This window comes from Zonotrichia albicollis, chromosome 3 (genome assembly GCF_047830755.1).
Source record: "Zonotrichia albicollis isolate bZonAlb1 chromosome 3, bZonAlb1.hap1, whole genome shotgun sequence".
NCBI lineage: Eukaryota > Metazoa > Chordata > Aves > Passeriformes > Passerellidae > Zonotrichia > Zonotrichia albicollis.
In genome coordinates, this window is record NC_133821.1 from 44,894,410 (window position 1) to 44,922,016 (window position 27,607).

Genomic DNA, 27,607 nt, shown 5'->3' on the forward strand with positions numbered 1-27,607 from the left:
TTTTATTATATTCTAATACAGAATCATTTATAAATGCGTTGTTTTCCTTTTTTTTTCTTTTATTAAAAAGCTTCCACCCCCTTTTCCCCCCTTTTTCCGTTTACAACTTGCAAAACTATTCTGAAAGCTGAGTATATGTGCACAGGTCTGCAAAGAGTGCAAATTTAGGATATGATAAATGCTTTACATGTTGTATTTTTAAGGACAGTCTACCACCATGCCTTCATAGCCATTATCTTTTCCAAAGAAAAAAAAACAACTCTCACAAAAAGCTCAGATACCAGTCTTCCTTCCATTGTCCTAAACAAGAAAGCATTTTTAAATGAGTTGAAACTAAGGAAGGACTACACCTACTAGAAAAGAACAGAGTTCTATTAGTTTGAGGTTTCAGTATACCCAAAGACCAGGGGCTGTATCTTTGTAAGGGCTAGGCTGGGACCCCGAATACAGAGTGTGTGCAGGTGCCATCCCTGAGCATTCAGCAGTTCAGTGGACCATAAGTGCTCCAGCTGCATAACTCACGGAGCTGTCTTGCCAGTTTCGACACTGGCTCGACTGAGCGTAATTCAAAAATGAAAAGCTCATATTCATTCCGTTCTTCTGGAGTTCGTTGATAGCCTGAGGAGAGAAAAAGAGCTGTTTAAAAAAAGGCATCAGTGAAATTACATTTCCTAGGTCTCAAAGGTCCTTGCACCATCTCTCACAAGCTCATTATCGAAGCACCTCCCAGTAGCTAGTGGATGTAGCCTATTTCTGCGCTGTTTCATTCACTGACGCTTCCCCACTGCACTGTGTACATCCGTGCAGTTCTCTAAAGCAACACTGAACCTTCCATGATATCTCTTTTAGAAACAATGCTTTCAGTACCATGGGGAATTCACACAGAAACACAGAGCAACAGAAAAAAGCCTAACACTGTTAACACTTTCCAGATTCTATTTCTTCCATCAAGGAGAAAGGATGTACAAAGATAATTTATTAAAGCATGACAATTGGCAAAAGTGAATGAACAGAACTTAGCTGTGATTCACTGCAAAACTACTAATTATCTGAGAGTAAGAGTTTGGTATATTTGCAGAGTTGTCATAGTACTGAACTTTGCTACATGCATGACTAGTATTGATAATGCTCATACAAACTTTTATGGACTCCACTTTAAAAGGTTCCTTTCTACATTCTCCATTCAGACTACATTCCCAGTGAATTAAGTTTTCCCTATTGAAAAAAAAAACATGCTTCCTGTTTCATTGAATTACAGTAAAAATACAGTGAGATTCACTCAAGCAATATGACAAATCTGCAGCACTCCACCAGTGCTGTAAAGCAGCTGCAACCAAATTTAGACAACTAAGTTAAGCCAGGTTTATGTTTGCACTGCATCAGCAAAGCAGAATATGGTAACCAGAAAGTAATCTGAATTCTAACTGCTGTTAATTTGTGAGTTAATGGTGCTCTGCACTAAGCCTCTGTAAGTGTATCTCTCACTATATTTTCAAAACTCAAAACCACAGCCAGACATCACAAGGCACTCACAATAGCTAGCTAATAGCAATACAGAGAAAATAAATACACGTTCATAAGTACTAATTCAAAAAAGTACATATTTCTTCAGGGAGATGGATTTATTTGTTCATTTGTTGAGGGCCAAGAGAAAATGGATGATTGCATTTCATTGAACTTCAAAAGGAATGTGATATCTCATCTCCCTTAGGGAACTGAAAACCCTCAGCCCTTTTAAGAGCTTACATTTGTCTACACGCAAGACACGAAAATCAGAGACCAAATTGAGAACATTTAAAAAAATAAATTAATTCAAGCCTTGACATGTTAGAACTAAAGAATACTGCAGCAGTATTGTGTTTTACAAATGCAAGCATTTTCCCAGAAGTTGCAGTCTTGAATAAATCAACAGTTACTTACATTTAATAGCACTCCAATAGGATGTCTTCCACATATTGTATTATGGTATTTCTTCAAGTAATTGCTAAAAGATACAGGATCTAGCTGCTCTATAATGCTCATACCCTGAAAAAGAATTGATAGCAATAATTACATTACACATTCACAAGAAGGTGTTTATACATCATCCATCTGTTACAACAGAGCAGGAGGAAAATCCCTCTACTTTGTACCAAGGATATCAAAGGAATCTCAGCATGTGAGCTCTAGCTTGTAGTCATCTTGTTTCCATTCCTTGCCAAACTAGAAGTGCAGGAGCTGTTCCAGAGTTGTCATTAATCCACAGATGTGTGAAGTTCACATTAAAAAAGCTCACCATCCAAGACTGCTTTACTTCCATAAGATTTGGTACAGCTATAACCAGACAAATTTACTAAAAGGGCAAAGCAGGAAGAAGCTGTGCCTCCATCTGTTCTCCCTGGTAACAAAGTTCAGGGCCAAGCACTTGTCTGGGACTTCCAGATATCCAAAAACCCTAGACAAAACAAACACTATCCATGTGCAATTCACGTGCTTAACAAGTGTGATATATCCTGGACACACCAGGCATGCAAGGCAGTTGATCTGGGCATGGCTTGGCCATTTGCTCAGAGCATAAAAACCAGATCCAGGAAATCTCTAAAGCACTATCAAGTTGGTGCACAACAAAAATGTAAGAACCAGGAGATTGTGCTTCACTTTCCAGGAGACAGTCACATGTATACATCCTTTCCTCCAAGGAGAGTGAGACCCATGATCTCATGGAGTCATGCTAAGAATACCAGCACACATGTGGAAAACAAAATCTTACACATATACAAACATTTGCATTCTTAAAAGCAAAAAGAATCCTACAACTCCAGATACAGTCTACTCTTATCCCATCCCATAAAGCAGATTAAACACCATGAAACTAGTATAGAAACAAGTCTAAATCACTTATTGTCTCAGTTTTATAATGGGTTTGCTCTTTTGCCTGTATTAGACTCCATCCTCATCTTTTTCTCCTTTCTCTGAAAATTATTCCCTTCACCAGGGAAATGAGCTCCAGACACTCACTAACTCAATAAAATACAGTTATGCTGCTCCTGTTGGTGAAACACTAAGTTCTTTCTTAGAGACTAGGAAAAAAAATATACTTTGCATGGGAATAACTCGGGGTTGATACCAGAAAAGGAGACAATTTCTTCTAAGATTCCTGCATTTGTCCCAGCTCTTTCCCCTACTTTTGGGTGATAAAAGGAGAAGCCACAATGCAGGAAGGAGTCAGTCTGAAGACTCCACCTCAAGAATTTTCCACAACACACTGCAAGGGCGTTGGCTGATCTGGCACATATCAGCTAATTATTCAGGCTGGATCCCAGCTTGCAATGGAGAAGCAGAAGATTCCCAGGAGAGCTGGGAGAATTACAAACAGCAACAATAACCACTACCCTTGTGTACTTCTAAACAGAAACAGACATACGATGAATTCATAAAGAAACACGTTTTGTGGACAAACAAAACCAAGCTAAGTTGGCCAATTGGTGGTAAGAACTCAGTTTTTCTGGAGTCACGGAGAGAGTGTTTGGAGCCCTGGCCAGTAATTTCAGCTGTTAATCACTCCAGATCTACAGAGCCTAAATAAGTGCCAAAAAAATAATGGTAGCTATTCTCTAACTAACAGTCATTACATAGAAACCATTGCATTCCAAAGTTTCCAAAGAGTATCTCTCAACCATCCATTTCCTTGCAGGTTGTACACGTCAATACACAGCTAAAGAGAGCAGAACTAAACTTGACTAAATACTCAAGTGAAACTAAAGATGTAGAAGGCACTTACTTAGATACTGAACAGCTCATGAGAATATATTTTACATGTTTGTAAAACCCTTTCATGACTTTCTAAAAACATGAAAATGGCTGCTCCATTGAGAGACTCGCTTTACAGCTGTAAATCACTGGAACATACTGGGCAGAGGCATTTGAGCATTTGTCTCAAATGAATGGACATGGATTTATGAGAATGCCAAGTAAGCTTATTACAATGCACAGTTCAGCACTGCAAAACATTTACAGCTACGCAGCTCATCCCAGAAAATGCTAACAGAGTTCCATACATCAGAGACTGGAGAAAATCTATAGGGAATTGGTATGAACAGATATCCTATAAGCATTAGGTTGTACTGAACTCTTCAAGCTTTTGAATTTAAAAATCATCGTGGCAGAGGAACAAAGACTATCAACCTTGTTTCTCAGTCTAATATGGCATGGAGGAACAAAGGAAACATTTTTGCCAGGTTGTGTTTTACAAAAAGCAGAGGTATATGAAGATAATAATTTTCAGTATTTGAAACAACTCAGCTAGGCATGGCTTAGAACAGAGGTAAAACACAAAGCTCACATGGTACAAGTGTAAGCACAGTTTCACAGTTTATCACATGGTCATTATGGCATCAGGTAGAAATTGCATACCTCAGTTACCCACATACTGTTAATGGCATCTACAATATCCCAGCACAGTGCACTTAAACACAATTACAAAGTTACATTTTCAAATAATATCCCTTAATAGGATCAACTATCTACAAGCCTACAAAAAAACTTTAAAAAATAACAACCCCACATACATATCCCAAAATAAACAAACAAAACCTCAATCCAACAACCAATAGGCTCCTTTTATACTATATGCCAATAATGCTTTGTTTGGCTGATCATGTAAAGTCTGTTATCAGTTATTTCAGCTGTTTCTTCACACTTCAATATCTAAACTAATAGCACTCTAATGGAAGTGGAAACAAACTTGGTCTTAGTACTTAGTATCCAGCCCAACTATCTTTGCATGTGTGAGTCACTCAGCCTACATGACAAATAACCACCAGGAAAATCACTTTCGAGGCACAGAGAAGAGAACAGGGACTTGGGCATCCAGGCAGAGACTCAATCCCACATTATGCCCAGCCTAAGAAGCCTTCCCAGGCTGGAGCACTGTGGAAAGTCCTGGCTCACTGCAGCAGCACTGCAGAAGGCACCAGAATTCAGCAGGTCATTAGAGGTGCCTGAGAAGCCACGGGTGCTGAGCATTTTCCTGGACCAAGTACTGGCTATTCTTGCACAGCACTTGTCAGTGCCTGCATTTTCCCCCATCAGCATTCAGGGCACCACAATCCTCACATTGACTCAACTGAGGCATAAAGTATCCCATACCAAATTTATGCTCCTATAAAATGAGCAATGTAGCAGTGAAGATTAAAGTCAGCATTTTCTGTCTAGTCAATCAAAAACAATTACTCTTCAACAATGTCTTACAAAATACTTCCCCCACTTATATGTAAAAAGATAGTGTGTTTCAAGTTATGGTATACAAACTATTGCACATCAGCTGCTCAGTTACAGCTCCAAATTTGAGGATTATCCCCTAAGGTACCCCTCTAACCACAAGACTATTTCCCTCCTTTTACCATTACATCACGAAGTAGGCTGTGGTGACAGTGGTCAGACAACAATTACCACGGAGAAACTGATCTCTGCCCAGCAATATTTACTACTCTGTATTGGCTTTATGCTGGAGCCTAATGGCTCTAAACTTCAATGTCCAAAGTATTCAGCAGTTTTTATGCACTAGGTGAGAAAATGCACCTATATGTAAGGTCCAGTCCAATTAAGGAAGAGGTCATCCTCCTCTCACAAAGGCATTTCTAAGGAAAATTGATTTCATCTTGCCCCAGAATACCTTCCTGCCTACAATGTGCTCAACTGACTGCTTTCCTAGTTAGGACCAATAAAATGAAGCCAGTTTTAGCACAGTTTTGTCTCTATCTTAATGCTGTTTTTTCTGTGTAGAGGCCTACTGCTTACAACAGTGCAAGTTTGTTTAGTACGTCAAATCACATGAAAAAATCCAATACTTATCTCTAAGGAAATAAGAAGTAGCCAAGTGAGACATAAAATTGAACAAACTTCCAAAAACTAGAAAAATGTGACAGGGAGATCATTGTGATATTGCTAATAAGACATCTCTGAAAATCACCCAAAACAAAACCTCCTCCATAAAGCATCTGAATATGGAGTCTTGTGGTCAGATATGGCATGATACAAACAAGAAAAAAATAACCTTAATATGGCTGCTATACAGCACCATGTTCAGTTTTCCAGTTAAACTTCAGATTGAAAAAGTATTTTCATAGTTATTAAACAGTAGACATGATTTTCCATGTTAGAAAAAATGTCACTTCAATTTAGCTGAATAACCACCAAAAGGAAGAGTTGGCAATGTATTCCCTAAGAGTAATTAAATGCCAATTCTTCAAGCTTTCACCACAGAAATTAACAAGGGGAAACTAATGTTTGCTAATGCACCATAATCAGCTCTCCTGCAAAAACACTCAAAGCTACTGATGCTGGGATTCTGCAGAAAAACACTTTTCTTGATAGAGAAGCCTTTCAACTGACTACAAGAATTATTAAAAATGGGATAAACAGAATGAAGGCAAATTATTTACTGTTATTATTTCTATTCAAGTGATGAACAGTAGCAAAACAAAGAGGTTAATTTGTATACACAAGGAAAGAAAGTCCAGAGATGTCTCCAACAGATAGGATTTATTCCTTCAAGATAAGGAAAAAATTAACATCCCATGAATAAGAACAGCTCTCTGTTCTAACAGATTCTACAGAAGTTACATAAATGATGCAAACAGTTATAAAACAAATTTTATGGTTACATATTTCCAGAAGAATTACTTCTAATCTGTGCTTTAAGTATAGACTTGAACATTAAGTTGTTGAGGTTTTCTTATGTTAAAAAAAATCCTTGGCTTCTGTGACTGCAAAGAAAATGCAATATAATTGGCATTGGACCCTTATGGATTTAACATTCCTTTCAGCCTTTGGCCAAACCCCAAATGAAGCCTGTTGTATTGCTTTTCCCACCACCTACTACAGAGTAAGGGGCAGGAGGAAGGCTACTCCCAAGGAAACAGTGGCTTTCATTTCCCTGACCAGTGCAATGTCCTACAGCCTTTCCTCTTCCAAATGGATGTTGCTGAAACCTTTGCATAATCACAATGCTGTTCCCATATGCAGGTATCACAGCAATCAAGCTGGAAGTACCACAATTTCCCATGCATTTCTTATCGCTTTTCAAAAACAGAAGAGGGTATGTAGACAGAAATTACATTACATCAGGGCATTTTAGGTAGGTGAACATGCTTTTTTTTCTTCATTAATTATGCTTACTAATTTATACCCACAATATAATTGTGTGCAGTCAGCAAAATGAAGGACACCAGCTAAAACCAACAGCTAAATTCTTATTGTGGTAAACAAAGGAAAATTATACATTAAATAAAATAGCCAATCCATAATATCTTGTTAGAAAAATTTCTCAAGTGTTCAAAGAAATGGAATGTACAGGAGAAATTTGTTAGTTAGTTCCACCAAATCTGAAAACTTACCATTTTATCTAGGTGCTCAATGGATCTATAAATTTCTCCTTGGGATTCATCATAGTAACTGTAACGGAACCTCTGACCTTGAAACAAAAATCACGTATAAAATAAAAAAGGGAAAAATTGTAGCTAAACCACTCCCTAATACCTACTAAATAATTGAAAGTATAATACTTATAAAGTAGTAATCTTCATTTATTTTATACTTTTTAGCTCCATTGAGGAAATTCTAGGGCAATCATAAAGTAGCAGCCCAGAAGTAAAGTAAAAAAATACATGATGGGTGGCTATATTCCTAAAGAGAAATCTACTATGCAGAACTGACACTGACGTATCACTCACTATTGCCTCTTATTGCCTTAGAATCTGAATTTGTAAATTAAGAAGTAAAGCAACATTTCATTTTGCTATCCCTCTTGACAAAGTCAGCCATGGATTCAGGCTACTTCTGCTTGCACAACAATACCCACAGTTAAAAGAAAAAATTCATCATTCAATGAGCAGTTCTAGATGGGTCATTAGCCACAACAGGACCAGGTCATTCTTGCATACACCTTGCACCTACTCCACTTCAAAGATGAGTGAAACATGCACTTAATTAAGCTGAGCAAAGATGACAATGGAAAAAAGGAAGAAGGTCTGTTGTGTCACATATCTTTCTGAAGCAGTCCCTTTTCCAGCTACTTTTACACTTCAAAGAAAAATAAAATTATAAAGCAGGGCAGAAGTCAAGGCTTCTGGAGTCTTTGTAGCTCTGTCGCCAAGATGAACTGGGGTAGCACTGGTGAATTGGAATAAATAATCCATCTGCTATCTCACCCAGCAGCAAAACATACAAAACTTATTTCTGTCAGAGGAATGTGGCCATGCCCAGTGAGTTTTTAGCTAATTCGTTTTGAAAGTTGTTTTGAGGTGCTTAAAAGAAGAGTAAAAAGAGCAAGCAACTTCAGACAATTATTTCATTGCAACAGTAGAGAGACATATATAAATCACCATTTATTTCCTCCACTACACTGAAAACACATTACCACATTAATATTTTTTACCTGTTATTCCAGATTTTAAAGACTTTTTTAACTTTATGAAGGCATTTAAGTTGCAAAAATGAATTTACCAGAACTTCAAATGTTCAATGTTTAATAAAATACATTATTTGAAAATAGCTACAAAATATTCAATATACTCTTATAATGAGATATGGAACTTACCCCAATGGCAAAAGTCAGAAGAAACCACAAAGAGATTACTAGGATCAGCTAGGTATTTACTGAAGAGTTTTCCAAATTCCTGCTCTTTTGACTCACTCAGTGCTCCGACCAACACAGGAATAATAGTAAACTCATCCTTATGGCTTATAAGCAAAAGAAAAAAGGTTGTAATTCAAGTAACATCTGAAGATTTTTCAGGGCTTGCTAACTGAAACTGCAGAATGGTTTAAAAGGTTGCTATTATTTGAAGATAGCATTTTGCAAAGGTCATACTAGGATGTTGTTTTAGAACTTCAAAGTACTTCAATTTCAGAAAACATACACCCCCAAAACCATTATTTCTCTCTGCTGCAAAGTAAAAATACCAGACAAGCAAAAAGAAAAGACAGTGAAATCAGCAATGAAGTAAGATTTAAATTTTCCGTGTATAGATGCTGCATGTTGAGAATTCTCCAAAGTAAATGAAACTTATATGAAAATGCTCAACACAGTACCCAGGCATATACTGACACTCTAGGTAAAATTCAAAACACAATGGAAACTTAAACCAAACAAAAAGGGATGGGGCACATCTTAGGGAAGAAACCCCAACACAGACTGAAAATTTTTATTTAAAGAAAACATCTGAAACAGCAGTTATAAACATATGCCTGATTTCAAAATTAGTATTAAGGCTCCAAACAAACTTAAAATCCCACAGAAAACTATTTGAACTTCTTTCAGAGATGCCTTGAAAAGTGGTGGGGAAAAATCAGCTACTGAAAAAAGTTCATGAAAGCACATCTAATATTAATTCTATTAAGTAAACCTGTTTATAAGAGGTGCTATAACTTCATTGTTTAGGTGTTTGTTTTGCTCACAGTTTCAATTACAGCAACTTATCCTAGTCTTTGACCCTCTCCTTACCAAAATTTTTATCAGGGGACAGGGAAGTATGAGCACTATATACACCATAAGGTCTTCTATGCCATAAAATGTATCATTATTTCCTACTGCACTTCACAGCAGCTCCAACATTTAATGCACATAATGTTCATTGTTGCAGAAGTAATTAGCCCCAGTACCTTTCCATGGCTTTAGCAGTGTAAGGCAAATGCATTTCAATACTGTGCTCATCTTCGTCTGTCTGTAGGGACATGCGCTCAAACATTCCAGTCTTCCACAATTCTGCATAAACTGAAATGAATTAAACAGCAGGTATTAGTGCTTTTTTTTTGCTTATTTTTGAAAACGATTTCAAGTGCAAAAAGCAAGCTATAGTGTACCTTCATTAGAACATAGCCACTATAAAAAATTACTTGCCTCCAAGGGCTGTCATCATAAACGACTTGTTTCTAAATAAACTCAGAAATAAAATTATGTTCAAGGCATTAAAACATAAACATAATTGATTCAGTTTACAAAATGTGTTAGTATATTGAAAAAGATTTTGATATGATACAAAATTTAATTCACAAATAAAACATTTGAAAACATACATGCATTTGCCCAGTCACTGAATTTTTATTTTCATAAACTGTCCATTAGATGTTAAAAAAAAACTAATCAGATGAGCTATTGCTTGATTTGTTACTATTTAATTGAATTTATTATTGACTGAATCATGAAACGTAGAAACAGCCACAACTGATTAAATAATCCACATTTTTAAGTTATCTTTTCTACTCTCAAATGTACTTGAGAGTATACAGTCAGCTCCACATTCTGAAAATTCTCCACCGGATGATGAATTTGATGTAGGGCTGTGCCTCCTTCTCAACTCCATAAAGGAGCTCTACAGAAAGCACAACATTTCTTACCTAAGGAAATTCTGCAGGCACTATGTAGAAAGGCTGAATTAGCTTTTTGAATCACAGTTACAATGAAACACAGCACATCTGTGCTAATTAGCCTTTCTGAAAAAAGATACTGTATCACTTAGGTATACCTCAAAAAAATACATAAAACCCAAAATATCAAATTAAACTTCATTTGCACTTAGTTCAAAAGACTGACATTTCATGGACTCACAGTTTCTAAGTTTGTAAGTGAGAAAGTCACATGCAATCCAAATAAAAGCAATTTTTTGTTTCTCTGTTATTCATTTATCAGGAATCAAACTCAAATCAACTAAAGAACCTTTATTTCCAGCCAGAACACTTAACAGGAGAATTGAAAAGATGTTCAGGGAGTTATTATTTGATGTAATACTTTTGTAGTTTTAAAACCCTGAAGCACACACTCAAAATTGAAAAGATAAGCAAAAATTTCGAATTCTTGCCAGAAGGAAGAGAAACACTATGGTTACGACGTGACCATGTCTGAAACAACCAGGCTCATTCAGAAGTTCATTTTTTGTTGCACTAAACCCAGATTTGCACTTGTACACCACTTAGAGCAAGGAAGTGCCCAACAAGAAGAAAATCCCCAGCACTGCAGTACCACAGTCTATCATACCCAAGCCTCAGAGAAGTCCAAGCTCTGTCATGCACTTACTCTTTTGGTCAATTCGAAGGTCATACAGAGGTGTTCTGTAAATGTCCACACTGGAAAGTGCACATCGGGAGAGGGGCACGTGATGGGAAGGCCCAAGAATGAAAATTTTTCGGCTGCAACAATTAACAGAAGGCCACAATTTAGGCAACTGTAATTGTACAGCAACTCAGCTCAGAGTAACAAGTTTAACGGAAGCATACGAAGTAGTACTTTCTCATGGCTACAATAGTTTTTTACTCTGTTGTCAGGAAGACCCCACATCAATCCATGGCCCAATCTTGCTTGGTATGCCAGGCATTATCATGAGATCAGTTCAGTTATGCTCTACCCTTAAATCTCTTAAGCAGGTTATATATCAGTGGGCACTCATCAGCTAGAAATTTGTCAGACTTCATTCATTTGGAGGCTGAATGCTGTGTTACAGTCACTTAGAATGGATTTTTGAACTTTCTCCTTGAATCAACACAACCTTCAGCTACTCACCACCTTCAATAAATACAGGGTCAAATAACAACTATGAGTTTATCATCTACTCAGAGTTTTTCCACTTATTTACTTGATTAGCCTTACTTGGGTTTCATTAAATTAAATTTTAAGTCCTTCTCAAATGCTGGGTTTATGTTCTTACATGTTATGGTTTTTTTGCTGTTGCATCAACAACAAGAGACTTGGACCAGAACATTCATAGCTTTAGCTGATACTGCAACCTTTTACATGTCATCATGACATCATTATTTCATCAGGTCCTCAGTTCCTGGCTCTTGGTTAGATATTAAGCGTCTCCTGCCACAGGTCTTAAAAGAAAAAGGGAAAAAAAAATATAGGCAATTCAGCTTTTCATATCCAGGATTATATAGTCTTGTTTCTGGCACTGAATTAAAGGGGTGGGAGATATGTAAAGTTCTGAGGGTTTGGGTTTTTTTAATCCCTTACACAGGGAGTGCTATAACAAGGTACACTAAAACGCAAACTTCCTGCAAAGCTAATAAAAAACAATATTCAAATATGCAATTTAGCACTTCAGCTCAAAGATGAATTCTAAATATCCCATGCAGTAAAAAACAAATGATCCAGCAAGTTCAACCAACTCCATATCAGGGAACAGCTTGTTCCAGAAATTTTACAGGAACTAGTTATCTGTCATACCATGAGCTATTTTCACATCATTTGCAATAGCTTAGAAAGAACTAAAACCATTGTCTTTGAAGATTATTACAGCATGTTATCTTATGAACAACTGGTAAGCCTAGCCATTTTTTATTTAGGATTGCAAAATGCATACTTTGAGTAAATACTGGAGACATTTTAAATTTTTGTCATTAAAAAAAATGTTGCAGTCAGCAGAACATAAAAAATTGTATTCTTTTACCCAAAAATAACTGGATTCAAATTTTCAGAGGCAGACACAGACTACAACAGCATGTTGGTTGGGTATTTTTTTACTTTTTCTTTTTTTAAACTTCTTAGAAACAGAAGTCCATTTTAAATTATTGCCACAATTAACTTTCATAAATACACTGGTCACTTCCTCCACAGCAGAGAAGAATCCTGGCAGTATTCAGCCCATTATCCTACACTCAAAAAACCAATGCAGAATTATAGTGAAGTATTTTAATCGACTTAATAAAACAAAAAAACCCTCCCAACAAAAACAACAAAAAAACCAACCCCAAAACAAAGGCCAAAAAAACCCAACAAAACCAGCTTGGGCTTTTATAAAAGCAGTGGAACATCAGTAATAAACTGAAAAGTCTTTAATCCTTCCCTTGTAAATAGTTAGTTACCAATTATTTTAACAATACTCCTTTTTTCCCCCTTTTGTAATGCGCAATTTTGAACATTTATGAAGTTAAAACAGAAGTGATGCATAGAAGGCTAAAAAGAATACAAAATTAAAATGTAAGTACTTCAAGATGTAAGAATGTAACAAGAACATTCCACTTATCAGAGAACTGCAACCTCAGGGTCTTAGGCCTGTAAAGAAAGCTGTAATACTCACGTGATATTGGGATCCACTTGTTTGTAAGCATGGGCTGCACAAGATCCACAGTAGGTATATCCTGCATGGCTGCAAACCAAAGCACACAAAATGAGAGGATTTACATATTGTTTAACATCTTAAATATGTTGATATTCAGTGTTAAGCTCTCAGGATTTTTTTTTGTCCCCAGTGAGCTAGAAATTGTAAGAGTGATCCAAAACTCCTGAAAGAGCAGGAAGGTGCTGCTGCAGTATTGATCACACAAGACATGTATTTGTTGAAGAACTGGCAGTGACCATTTATTGATCAGTTAAAAAACTATCAGTGACCACTGAACAGTCAGGAAACCCCCAGATGACAGGACCTTCCCTTACCTGTGAAGGATACATGCACACTGCACAACTGCCTGTTATCAGAAGCTCATGATAACGCTAACAGTGCAGCCAGTGAACAAGGGAGTGGCAAACTGGCAAACTACTGGAGAAAGCTCCTCTAACTACACCCCAGCAAGTGAATATAATGACAGTAGAGGGGTCTTGGCAAAGAGAGAACTACATGTCACAGCAGATAAAGAGAGAATAAAAATGCTCTGTCATTGAAGAATAACTTGGCAACAGAATGAACAAGCACATGGAAAGGAGTGGAAGGCAGCATGCTATCTTTTACTGCAGGGAATAAGCTACATGCTTCACCATTTCCTATCTGTCTGGCATGGTCCTTCCTCAACCTCTGCTCCTGCGTGTGGTTCGAAACAATTTATAATTATTTTGACTAGTTGTTTCAAATATTGCCTTCAAATCTGAAGAACTATTCTCTTCAAGCCCATTAAAATGAGTGAAAATTCACATTACACTGCTAAAAGCATTTATTTCATAGAACATTCACTCCTAGAGTCCCAGGTAAAGGGGCAGAAAATGGCTCCTGGTCACTCAGCTGTATGCCCACAGCACAGCTTTGCACAATGACACAATGATGCAGGCTGCAAGCCCTGAGGTTTACAGGATGCTTGAAGACACAAGTTCCCATTGACAGCACTGAAGGATTTTACACGTATTTATATGTATGTATGCTCAGATACATTTATATTCATCCACAGACTGATACCTGGAGCAAGTTACCTTCAAAATGACCCTGGGATTTCACTTCATCACTTGTCCCACTCATTCTAAAGAGCTCAGAAAGGTACTAACATACATGCTAAGGGGGGAAACACAAGACCAAAACTTCACAAATGGGCAAGCTATGTTACAATGTCAAAAGAGTCGGCAGAAACGTTCCCTCTGCTACAGGCTTCTTCCAGCTTCCACAAAAATATTAAGCATATCCCATTTCACAGTGGGTGGTAAAAAAAGGGCACAGTTAACATAAAAATGTGGTGAGATCACAGGAAGACCCCCAGCAATTCTGGAAAAAGAACCAAACTACATAATCTGCAGCTGAAAGGTCTCTTGACATTCCTGCAAGAAAGACTAAGGCAGATGTGGGACATTTCTTCTGCACATTCAATACTACTACGCAATATTTCAAACATTAGGACAATGCTATGTTAGCACAGGACAAGCATCATATTTAAGGTGCTTTTTCCAGTGTTTCCTTCCACCTCATAATTATTTGGAATGACCAACATACTTTTGTCATTACACGTCTCAGCTATCTTCAAGAAATTGAATTCTCCCTAAATAGTTCAGATGATCCCTATTTTACCTGCGGACAAACATCTCGAACAAAACCAAACTAAAATTAAAAAAATAAACCATTTTGGAGAGTTGAATAGTGTTTAATTGCTTTTTGCTTTTAAGCTCTGTTAAATTTTATTTAGGAGGTGTGAGGGATGCACCAGTTTTGCTTATTTTGTTCTGAGGTGGGTTTTTTTTCTTTTATTGGAGGGGTTTTGTTTTTCTCATTAATATAACTCTGACCCATCTTACTGTGTCACAAACAAATATTATGTGTGCAGGCCACCAGCAAAGGCAAGCTAATCATACACCCAAATGTGCCCAGATTTCTGTCATTCTATGCTATATCCAAAACACTTATTTAGAAACCATACAGCCCTTCTTTCAGCTAAATACTAACTTTAGTAGTTTTCAAAATCACCAGAAAAAGAAGGAGCATTTAAACAAGTATTAGATATACTGAACTTCTGTTTCAAACTTACGGTGCAATAATGGCTCTTGCAGGTCTTTTTGTGGACTGTACTTGAGAAAGCCAACCTTCTAGCTGTGCATTCAGCTGGGGTCCTGTGAAGAGACATGGAAATACTGAAGTCATAAAAGAACATAATACATCTCAAAAATTTACAAATAAAGCTTGAAAGTCCGGCAGATTTAAAAGTTATCTTAAACATTCAAAGCTGGGTTTCAACCTAAAAACAAACAAACAGAAAAAACTATTCCCCCAAAATACCCAATGCAACAACAAAAAGAAACCCCAACCCTGTAATGTTGAAGGTTACCATAGAAAACCTGGTCTGGAAAGTTCATTTACTGCACATCCAAACACACACTTATTGTTTCCTGCTCTGTGAGGACTACTGAACACACCACTTCACCATTTGAGAGAATTTCAAAAGAATTGCTGACAGATGATTGCTTTCTCTCATAACTAGATTTGCAGAATTCAGAAGTAAAAAGTTATGATCTTGATCAAGAGAGCCCAATATGAGAAGATGACATAATACAAAGGCCTGACACTTGCATGATAGCCAATAACTATGGTAATAAATCCTTTATTAAGCAAGTACATGAGCATAATACAAAACATTGTAACCTTGAAAATGTGCAAATGCACAGGAAAAAGCTAAAAATTACAAGACATTATGCTTATCCTAACACCTTAACAACTTCTGGTCATTCAACATATACTACAAGTACATGATCACTTAATTGACACTAACTTGGATAAATGACCAATCCAGAATTCAATTTTTTTTGAACTAAGTTCTGTACCTCAACAAGTAGCAAATACTCTTCATTCAATCACCTGACAGATGATAAAAAAGCCTTCTAGAAATACAACATTAAAAAACCAAACCAAACAAACCACATTTTGATTATTTCCCATCACAGGAAAACCTTCTGATGTTAAGCTATCCTTCAGGAAGCAAGTCTGGCAAATACAGTAAAACATTCTTTCTTATTAAAGAACATTAAACAATCTTTCAAGAAAAATTCATTCAGCTGCTATTGCTACAAGTAACATAGGATTAACAAAGCAAATAGATGCACTTTTTTCAGCTGATACTATGCTTTTGACAGAACGCTATGCCAGCAGAGTTTATCTGTAAAGTATGGTGCAGCAAGCTGCTTTTCTTCTTCCATGCACGTTGTAGATCTTTGTATCTTCCCCAGGCAGGTGTTGAACTGCCAACTGCCAGTGGAAGTCAAAACCAAATTAAACCACCTGAAGCCATTCCACAGACACATTCCAAACAGCCCTGACAAGGGCTGACAGCTCTCCAAAGGGCTGACAAGAACCACAGAGAACAAGAGAAAAGGTGTCAACTTTTGCAGAATCCAATCAGTCCCTGACCAGGGATAGTCAAAAAACTTTCCCTAGAAAATGCAGATGTGAAGACTGGAGGTGTTGAAGCCATTAGTTTTTATACAGAACTTAAATGCATGTCTCCTTGAAAAAGGACAACTTCTGTAGTTGTGAAGAGCCCTACCTTCTTACATGAAGGAAGAGAACAAGTGCAGCACCATTTTCCTACATCTTCTATTACACCTTGAAAGCCTTAGTTACTGTCTGGAACTCTAAAATGGTGAAAGAGTGACAGAGTAGCTGCTGTCACTCACACAATGCAGTGACTTTGTGAAATGATGAAATTGTTACAAAAATTCCACCACATACCAATTTTGTTCTGCTGCTTGTGTTGTTTGGAGAAATTACAAGCAGCTGACGTGCAATAGAGATAAGCATAATGACATGTTAGAAAATGGAGGCTATTGGGGAAGCCAAGTACAAATATTAGAAGGAGGGTGAAAATAGAGGGTCTCTATTTTCACCCTCCGTCTAAGATAATAGCAGACTAACAAAACAGTACACTTTTACAGTACTACCACTTTTATTTGTTACATACTGCAGTGAAGAAACAAATCACCTAAAAATGTTTTTACTTCCTAATTCTCCCAAAATATGTAGAAAGATAAAATACTTTTTGAATTAAGCTCTTTAGGAGGACACTTTTTTCCCAACACTGACTACCCAGACTTAAATATTACTTTGTCCCACCTGACCTGTTCTCCTCAAAGAAGAGGGTCCATAGGCAACAAAACTGCAAAAGTGACAGAATTTAAGCCAAGGGGAATTCTTCTCCTGCAAGACACTGTGCTCAGCCCTCCTCCATCCCTTCTTTAGCAAGAGTTTTTTTTTAAGGATGTGGTGAAGGCGATTTGCCCTTGGTTGAGATAAATCAGGTAACCTGCTGGACAGTTTAAAGTCAGAACACCTGGTAATATCCTAAAATTTCATGATTGGTCAAATCTGACTAAGATTTCCAATCTTACAGTGTGGAAGTGGAGTAAGATGCCCAGGTTTGCTTAGTCTGCTACTACAGACACCCACTCTAACAAAATAACATTTTCTTCCTAGAGGCAGTAAAATAACAGATCTGTAAGACCCAAGGGACAAAACTTTGTAAGTGTTTACTTAAGGACCAAGTAACACATCTGCTTTCAGATTTTTTCCCACTAATGCTAAGTATAAGATGCCTGTTTAAATAATTAATTTTGACCTAATGTAAGCTTTCATTTCAACTTATATTTATCTGCACTATTTTAATAAAATATGCAATCAAATTTCTCTCTCCAGAGGACTAACAGAGAGAGAATGCAGAGTACAACATATCCATGACCTTTTAGCTAAAGAAAAGAAAGAAAAAAGGGGGAAAAAAAATCAAACAGCATTCGGGTGAACTCGGAAAAGTATAGCCTACCTGCAGCTTCTTATGCTTACAAATACTTCAGGGGGATAACCTAGAACTGTAATTTTCTTGTTACCAAATTAGCATCAAGTTTTTCTTGAAGTGTTCAGAGAAGTTTTTCTCCCAATTTCTCAAACATGAGGATGCTTAAAGCTAAAGTCAAAATACTTGAATTTGTTATACAAAATATAAATAAACCCACACTATCACAGCAGCTGTGCTCTGCCATATGGAATTGTATTATAGTACATGAGTAACTTCCTCATAAAGAAGTTTTGTTCATATTTAAATGAAGCTTAACTGGAAAAACAGTCATCAAGACAATCCAGTGAATGTGTAGCTGACCAGCACGGGCAGTGAACAGCACTGCCACCCATGTATCCCCTTGCTGTTGTGGTTGGAAATAAAATAGGTCTTGGCTCCTTGAACCTCAGGTGGAAAGCTCATCTTGAGAAAGCTGGCAGGATGAGAGCAACAGGGATTTTAAGGCTAACCCAGACAGAAGGGCAGAAAACCTTAAGGATGCAATTTCTGGATGCAACAATCAGTATACTTTAGCATTAGTAGTGTAAGATCAGACCTTTCATTGATCAAAAGGTTAAGCAGCAAAACATGAGCTTCACTGAAGTATGTAACATTAGGATCTGCATTTCAATCCTGTGAAGTCAGGTATAAACATAGGTGTGTAACTAAAGATTTCTGACATTATCCGTGGATATTTCACATCCTGTTTTGTTTTGAAAACCAGTAGAAGTTATGCCAAGGTTTAAAATAATTGCAAGCACAGACCAAGTCTCCACTAGGCAAATTTAGGGAAACAGGGCAGCATTTATTCAATTATCTTGCCTAAAAGGACAGCTTATTTTAACAATAAACATTATCCCATCACAAAGCTCTAGAGTAAGTAAGAAAGAATCCTTACACATTGCTTGCATGCCATTGTCACCCAGGGAATAGTAACACAAAGACATCTGGTAGTGACTCAGATAAGTTCATCACCCCAATTTACAACTGTCACGGTCCAGACTCTATAGGTTAAGCCAAACCAGCACATTCTTTCCACAGCCAACCTCACCTTGTTGGTGAGGCTGAAGTGCTTATATGCCAAGTGTCAACACAATGTAATTGCATTTTTGCTCCTTTTCCTGCAGCCAACATTACACACACAAAACACACTTCTTCAGACTGGCAGGGAAGACTCAGAGTTTGCTCTGAATCCTCAGTCTCAGTGAACACTTTTTTTTACTGGAAGAGCATAAACCTGAATCAAAATTTAGAGTAGTGCCAGGGAAAACTGCTCAGGTCCCCCTTGGCTGCAGGTGTACAGCACTAGCAGCAAGGCAAGTAATGCTGGAGCACAGTGACAGTAACACTGCAGTCCCCAGCATTGACATCCTTTACCTGTCCAAGAATGTCTCCTACCTAGAGGAGCCACCACTCCCTTCTTTGAGTCTTTCACTTTTTAACTACTTTTTCCCATTGATGAGAAAAGTCTACACCTTAAAAATGCTTCTAATAAATATTACAACATGTGTAGTAAGAAGTGAGTAAGCTTTTACTCCTGTAGAGTGTTAGAAAAATCAAAGTAATAGTGAAACCTTGGGGGCTGGCATACAATTAGGTTAGTAACTGGAACTAAGGGAACTCCTTTCTTCACAATTCTGAAGGTGAATCTGAAACACCAATTAAATTGTTAGGCAAACTGAAATCTGAAACGTGACAGAAGACTAACAGTTAAAATTGCAAAAAGTGTAAAGATTTTTCAAAAAACACAGACTGCACTTGGGGAAAAAAAAACCAAAACAACAAACCTGTTTCTCAATGCAACAAAAGCCATATCCTCGAATAAAGAATAAGTTTTAGCTATGCAAAGACTAGGATTTGTCAGGAATAGGTGATCTCCAACAACTCATGTTAATGGGCACATTCTCCACTGCTAGCATATACTCCCATCCAATATTGATAAAATGGCGAAATCAGACTATAGGCAACGCAGAAATTTACTAATGCAAACAAGAACCTGGGGGAAAATTAAGACACAAATAGAGATTACACCCATGCCACATTAATTCCTATTTATATACATTGTAAGATGGAACTAAAACTGCAAGTAGTGCTTGAACGGGGGAAAATAAAACTGAAGCCACAACAGAAACACTGAAACAGATATCAAAATCTGCTTTGGTGGCAGTTCTTACGTGTATGCCCCAGTTCTCCAGTACTCAACTAGTTACTGATTTTCCTTTACTGAAAGTTGGCAGAAATTTAAAAAAAAAAAATCAAACTATCACGCCACTCATTAAGAATATCAACCAACATGTACCTACCTAGCTTCCTTAAAAAACCTCAGTACCCATGTCATTCAGAGATCCAAACAAATGACATTCTGTTCCAAACCTCTTTAAATTATTTTAGCTCTAACACACACTAAATGTAAATGAGATCTGTGAAAGTGTGCACTAAGTGATACTTGCAGGCCTATTTTAATGATACCAGAACTACACCAAATATAAAACTCTCTCAATTCCAACAGTACAGTGAAAGTTGAATCTACATTCTTTCTTTTGAAGTATGTTGATTTTGACAGTATTTAAGTGATTCAGCTAGAAATAATAGCCTAGAAATTGTATTTCAAATTATTCCAGTACACTTTTTCAGTATACAATGCTAAATAATACAGTCTGCATATTAATGCTGGGTTCCATGTTTAATTCATAAAAGAGTCAGTAATGACACATCCAGTTTCCCCCTAAAAAGCCTAAAAAAAGATAAACGACCAAAGGGAGAGAGATATTACATTTGGTATTTAACATTGCAAAGCAAACACTTAATGAATTCGTAAGACACTATGATTAGTTGTTCACAGATTGCAAGGTAAGAACTTAAGTTAACAGCTGTATTTGTAATGCTTCAGCTAATGTCACAACATTAAGATTTCATGATCAGCACATTAATTATCCTGCTACTGCAGAAAGCTCCCTTCACTACAAGAGATCATAGAATTATTCAAGCTGGAAAAGACCTTTGAGATCATAGAGTTCAACCATAAGCCTAACACTGTCAAGCTCACCACTAAACCACATCTCATTTCAGTGACCCCCACACACTTTTTCCATGTTTTCCTGGATCCATTTGTCTATGACCATCTACCAACAACATGATGATTCACTACTTCTACATTACATTTATGAACGAACTGTGATGAATGATTCCAATTTTGGGGAGTATGCCAGGGTTCTTGGCGTGCCACACTAAACCACTTTTATAGACTCTTCTACGGCACAGAGAACATCTTTCTCAACCCCTTGTCTGCATTCCTAGTCTGAAGCACACAGAGTCACATGTGATTCCCTTCTGACCACTTCAGCTGCTGCAGAGACCCATATCCAGCACACTACAGAGAAGAGATTCTGCCCTAAGTTAAGGTGGATGCAGCCACTCAGGGTCAGTGAACCCAGCAGCAGCATGTGCCCTCAGAAACTGTGGGCAGCAGGCCTGGGGAATGGATTACACACACTCAGCAACATCACAGCAAAGCAGGAACAGCTGAAACTCATGCACACACTTTCTCTAAAGCTGATGAGAAGTTCCAGCTCGTGTCAACAAGCATACAAATGCTGGATTACAGCACTGTTTGTTAAAATGAAGAGTCATCCTCACATCACTCCTCAGGGCCCCCAAGCCCCAGAAGGCACAAATGAGAACAGTTTTGCTATCTCAGAATCACACTGCTATTGCACCTTGAAGTTGCCTACCTCACAGAGTAAGTACGTTTTGACACCAGAAAAAACAGTATTTAGTAAAAACGCAGTAAAAAAGCCTTAATTCTGATCTTACTGGGGATTACAAAGGAATAGAAGGGGTTGCAAATGTGAGAAAATAGTGGCCAACTTTGAGGGAAATGCAACTTCTGAAATGATCATTCATGGCACACAATTGCCTTTTCATTTATTTTCTGGTCTGCTGAAGTTCTTCAAAGCATTATACTTTCCTGCTGATCTACACACCATCATGCAGACTTCTGTCCAAAAGATGAGGTTGGAACGTTGCTGGCAGTACAACAGCCAGTTATTAGAGAGTTCTGGCATTTCTTGTCCAAACAAGTTAGGAGCTTAATCCTTCCAAACAGTAGCAACAAGATGTCAGTGCCTACCTCCTTTGGGGTTCTTTTGCTGACAAGCTAGGGCAGCAGAAACACAAGTGCACCATTAAGCTTGAAGTCTCCTCAAATATTTACTGGCCATTTACTTGGCTCATCATAAAAAAAAGAGCATTCGAGACAATGAGTGCAATGGTGTTTCAAGTCGACACAGCAATTACTCTGCCAACTCACATTTGCATTAATAAGCTTATGGAAATTAAGGTTCTCCTAGTTCAAACAAGTTGGCACAGGCTAACAGCACACCTCTGGCCACTATGGTTTGGTCAGGGAAAGCAGAGAAATAAGCCCTAACTAATACAACAACAAACTTGTTTTGCAGGGCAAGTTTCACATCATGGAGTATTGTTATTCTCATACACTCTCAATTTGATTTTTACTCCTGTGGCCTGGAAGAGCCTACTAAAGCCTTCATGTTTTACCTGTATCACCATGCCACTGACTGGGGAAAAGCTGAAACAAGAACTCTTATCACACACGTTAATAGGAGCAGCACAGTATTCAGTCAGCACTTCCGGGGGCCAGAAAAGGGAGGCCAGCTGTGAGTCCATAAGCCATGTTCAGCACCATAATGTGATATCCCACTTGTCATGACAAGCAGCAGAGGAAACAAAAAGACACCCATAGTTAATGTTTATTTCCATTTCAGAAGTGTAGGGATTGATTTCCCACAGCAATAACTGCCCAGCACCATGCTCAGGATAGCATGTCATTTCCACTGCATTTCATCAGCTCTTTTGTATCTAGGAATGTGTCTGCCAGCATTCAAAGCCACTGAAAATTATGCCATTTTTGTTTCAAGTTGTCCTTAATCTTCCTCTTCCACCTGCTGGTTAAGAATCAATTTCTCAAGACGTCTGGATACTAGGTGGTTGAATTAACACAGCAGGACTGGGACTTCCTTCCGAAAATAGACGTGAGTGTACTATTTTTCACCACACAAGGGTGATATTTTCTTTTTTTTAAACAATCTACATGACAGCAGTGCTGTGTGTTGTTTTTATTTACATTGTATGCTTTTATCTAAATTTTACAAATGTTTTCAGTGGCCAGCATACACCAAGCTGCTAGACCACAAAAGCAATGGCATGTCATATACCATTAACTTTATTTAATAGCAGACATGCAGATCAAGCTCTGCAAGTAAAGAACAAGGTTGTTTAGACCAGTGACCTACTATCAGGAATGGGCACAGCACAGTTTCAGTCTGGAAGCTCAGCTGTAAAGCTTTCCATGCTCAGTGATGCTGCTAAGCAGGAGGAGGAACAACTGACCAGACTTCACTGTTCTGTCTGTTGCCAATCAAATGCTCCAGAGGTACACACCTCAAGTTCATTAAGGTCCTGCATTGACTGATGTGGAATGAACATTACCTCTCCTCTAGAATTCTTGGTGTGGAGAAAGCGATCACAAACATTTTGGCTTGAACTGTCATACTGAACTCACCTACTGAAACTCCTTAAAGACCTTAAATTTTTAGATGTTTTTGTTTTCACAACAGCACACAATGAAGAACGCATGGGAAGTGAAATGCTACAACATCATGGTGAAGTTCATCTTCCACTTCTTGCCCCCTTCTCGGCTTTACTGAGTAGGAAGCAGTGAGCTTTTTCCCTGGGACCTAACTTTCCCTCTAATACAAAGTTGTTTACCAAGATGAAACATTCTAACATGTGAACACATCTGAATGTGCATAATTGCCCAGCCAGTCCCACCTGCTCTACAGCATTCATTAGCATCATACAAGTAGGTGGTGTATTCATACTAGAATGGAGTGCATGTTTATATTTTCGAAGGCAGAACCTAGAGCAGTGCACATCCCATGGCTGGAGAAAATGATGGAGCAATGGTCCGTTTTCAGCTGAAACAATTGCTGCCCCATGGAAATGAGCAGCTCTAAAGACAAGAAGTGGCATTTCTTCCAAACCCTCTTACACACAGTGCATTGACCACCCATGAAGAGTAGCAGCTCCCTCTTGGTTGTGGCTTCACTTGTGACATTGCTGCCATTCCTGGAGCACAGGAGACAGCCAACCCAGTTTAAGAATATCCTCTGACCTCCCCCCCCCCCCCCCAAAAAAAAAAAAAAAAAAGGACTGCATTCTGTATCCATTCTTTGTCTTCCCCCTCAGCTGGCTTTGGTCCTTCTTTGCCAGAGCTGACTTCTACAGCCAGATTTTAGAGATTTTTTATTTATTTTTTATTTTTAATATCAATGAGTGCTTCACTTTTGCAGTAAACCCCCTCCCAAGCACAGGATGCCATGCATCATCCTGGATGGTGTGTTGACATTTTAGCCCTAGGTACCAGGCACCTCAGGATAAACTACCACTTAAAAACCTTATCCTCACTCAACCCTTTTAAAAATGCTTTCAGAAAAGATTTTGAACATATCTGTAAAAAAATCACATTTCTCATTACCCTTTCAGATGGATCATCTTAACTACAGAGCAGGATGAGGGGCAGGGCACCCACTCACCCTGTGTAGTCAAACTCAGCTCCGTGGAAGGAGAGCAGTTTGGAGGAAAGGGGAAGCTCAAACGCTAACCAGTTTATACAAAACACAACAAATCGTTTCTGGGCCGAGACAGGAGCGCCAAGAACAGATGAGGTAGGAGGACTTGAAAAGACAATCCCCAGAGATCCATGGGAACACACTGAAGAACTATCACAATTCAAACTAATCCCTGCCTCAGCTCCAGCCTTGAAGCTATGCAGGCTGAAAACACATGGTCAAATCCACTTTCTTCAAGCAGTACAATTGAGGAGACTATGTTTCAAGTTTGAGGTAGCAGCTGACATGTGAGTCTGGCCTGAAATACAGGAAGATTTTAAGTTATACCTACAATGAATGCACAGACTTTTGGTCCCCATTTGTTTTCTCTTGAGTTTTGATGGACCTTCCTAAATGGCACACAAAATTATTTATTTATTATTTATTGCTTTCAAGCAATAAATAATAGGCAGTTCTTGTCTTGCTGAACAGGCACAATTCCTATTCTCGCACACCCAGTGCAAACAGCAGAAGAGAGTTCTATAGCAAGACACAAAATACTCCTTGCTCATTTAAGGAAAAACATTTCCAAAATCCCCAGATTATGCAACATCAACCACTTACCCCCACCATACACACTGTAACAATTTAACTTGTCACAAGCACAGCTGTCATAATTCATTATTACAACATGATTCAGTTTGGGGTTTTTTTTCATGCAGTGTGTCTGGGCAACCATCCCACATCTCCTCATAAGCAACTGCCAGAGGGCTGCCCAAAAGCAATGGGAGTAACTTGCTTTTGGGTGTCCTACTACAAACAACTAGTACTGGCCAAACTAGTCACACACACAGTGTAGCCTAACTAAATTATGCACTGCATTTTCACTGAGAAGAAAACAGTCAAACACAGTATCCATGCCTCTTAAATTATTTTTAAAAAATTAAAATTCTTATTTCCTGGTATCCAGTAATAACCTGACAGGAAGTCCAATGCCAAGCAAACGACAAAATTTGTGTGCAAGGTTATGTAGCCATTCCATATCACAGATCAGTTTTCTGTCTTACTCATAAATGAAAATATAAATTGCAGGACCAATTTGATTACCATTAAGCTCTGATGTTTTGATGTCTTTGGTTAAATCTATGCCTGTGACACGATTTTGTATATTTTCTGTAAATGGAGTACTATCTGTCTTTCTAGATCATCGGAAATAAACGTAGTTGCAAGCTGCACAAAGATTTGAGGCCAGTTTTGTCATGGACACAAGAATTATGTTTAGAATATTAAGCTCACAAGGAAAACAATCATCCTCTATTGTTGTCTCGAAAATGCCTACCCGACCATTTGAAGCCCAGCTACTTATCACACAATCCACCTCTTCCTGTGTTCCCCTCTTCTCTGTATTTCTTTCTTCCCTTTCATTTTTGCCTCATACCTCGTTCATCAATTTATGGAGGAGAGGGGAAACCACATCTATTTTAGCCAAGAGAAGTGTACGGCTTTTCACATCCAATTCTTCCTAGATGTTAATTTAGGATCCTGAATGCAACGTTTCATTGTTTGGTTTGGTTTATTTTCAACTGTACCCCCCCATCCCTCTGAACTGCTCATTACGACAGCCTCTCGTTCATCTAAGCTCGTTCACCTGCAGTTCTGTAATCATCTTTACTCCCGGGGCCAGTAAAAGAACATCCCTTACAAATCTTATTAACAGCTCTGAAGAGACAAACGTGCATCCTTTTCACAAAAGCGGTTCTGCCCCAAAACCGAACAAAACTTATCTCCAAGCACATGTGCTATCAAGCCATTATTACGTGTTTCTGCCCTTTTTTTGGCGTGGGCGAGGGGAGCAGTAGCTCGCCCTCCAATGCACCACGTTTTTCTTCTATTCTTCTTCTGCAAGTGCCACATGTTTAAATGGACAGAGCCACTCTGCACTATTGCTTAGTAACTTTTCTCTCCTAAAGAAAGCGCCAGGGAAGGAAAAATAGAAGGTTTCCTTGGACTGCAAAAAGAGAAATAGATCTCCCTATTTTCATACCTCGACAAGAAGTAAAATAAAACTCCCTATTTTCACACCTTCCCCCCTGCCTTCTAACCACAGACGGGCGGTATTTTCTCATGGAATTAACAAAACAAAACCAATAAAGCCCAGGAGCAAATGGGAACACTGAAATCCGCCCGTTTGCTCTGACGGAGAGCAGCACTCGGTGCGAAGCCCAGCCCCGGGCAGGCTCCAGCGCCGCTGCCGTGACACCGGCGGAGCAGCGGCGAGGCGCGGCTGCCGGGCAGGGCGGGCACACGAGGCGCAGCCGGGGCCCCGATCCATCCCCGACGACGGCCAAACGCCGGGCTCCGCCGAGCGGCGCCGCTGCAGGCACCGGGGCGGCAGGAGAGGGGCAGCAGCGGCGGGCAGGTGCGTTTGGGGGCTCGGCGGCACAGCCGTGCCCAGCCCTGCCCGCTCCCCGCCGCCGCCGGGCCCGGCACCCCCAACCCCCGCCCGCCATGTGCCGGCGGGGGCGGAGCCGGCGGCCCCTCCCCGCGCCCGGTACCGGCGGCCCCAAAGTGCTGATTCAGCCCCCGCCGCCCGCTCCCCGCTCCCGGCGGCGGTACCTGAGGCCGTGTACCAGCTGCCGGCGTGGCTGGCCTCCCGGCAGAGCACCCGGTTGGACATCTTGGAGCCGGAGCCGCCTATGGTGTTCGGGGGGGGCGCTGGGGGACGGGCCCGCCCGCGGCGGCGGCGGCGGCGGCGGCGGCGCTGCTCCCCCTCCTCCTCCCCCGGCACGGCCCGGGCCCCGCGGGCGGAGGCGGCGCTGCCGGGGCGGCGCGGGCCGGGGGCGCGGGGCCGGGCGGGGTCGCGGGGGGGGGACGCGGGGACAGAGCTCGAAGCCGCCGCCGCCAACTCCGCGCCGGCGGGTGGGGGGGCACGGAGAGAAGGAGGCCGCGGCCGCAGCTGGGTTTGGCCCCACTCGGCTCCCGTGGACTAAGGACCG

General features: G+C 39.4%; 1 protein-coding gene across 1 annotated transcript; it reads right to left on the reverse strand.

Annotated features, from left to right (window-relative positions):
- Positions 1-27,597, reverse strand: MEMO1 (mediator of cell motility 1). Its single transcript, XM_074537285.1, has 9 exons — positions 27,228-27,597; positions 15,193-15,274; positions 13,053-13,121; positions 11,054-11,166; positions 9,643-9,754; positions 8,579-8,721; positions 7,377-7,453; positions 1,921-2,025; positions 1-618 (listed from the first exon to the last, which is right to left on the reverse strand). The coding sequence occupies exons 1-9, from the start codon at positions 27,286-27,288 to the stop codon at positions 487-489; spliced, it is 894 nt and encodes a 297-aa protein (XP_074393386.1). The 5' UTR covers positions 27,289-27,597; the 3' UTR covers positions 1-486.
- Between the last annotated feature and the right edge of the window lie 10 nt (positions 27,598-27,607).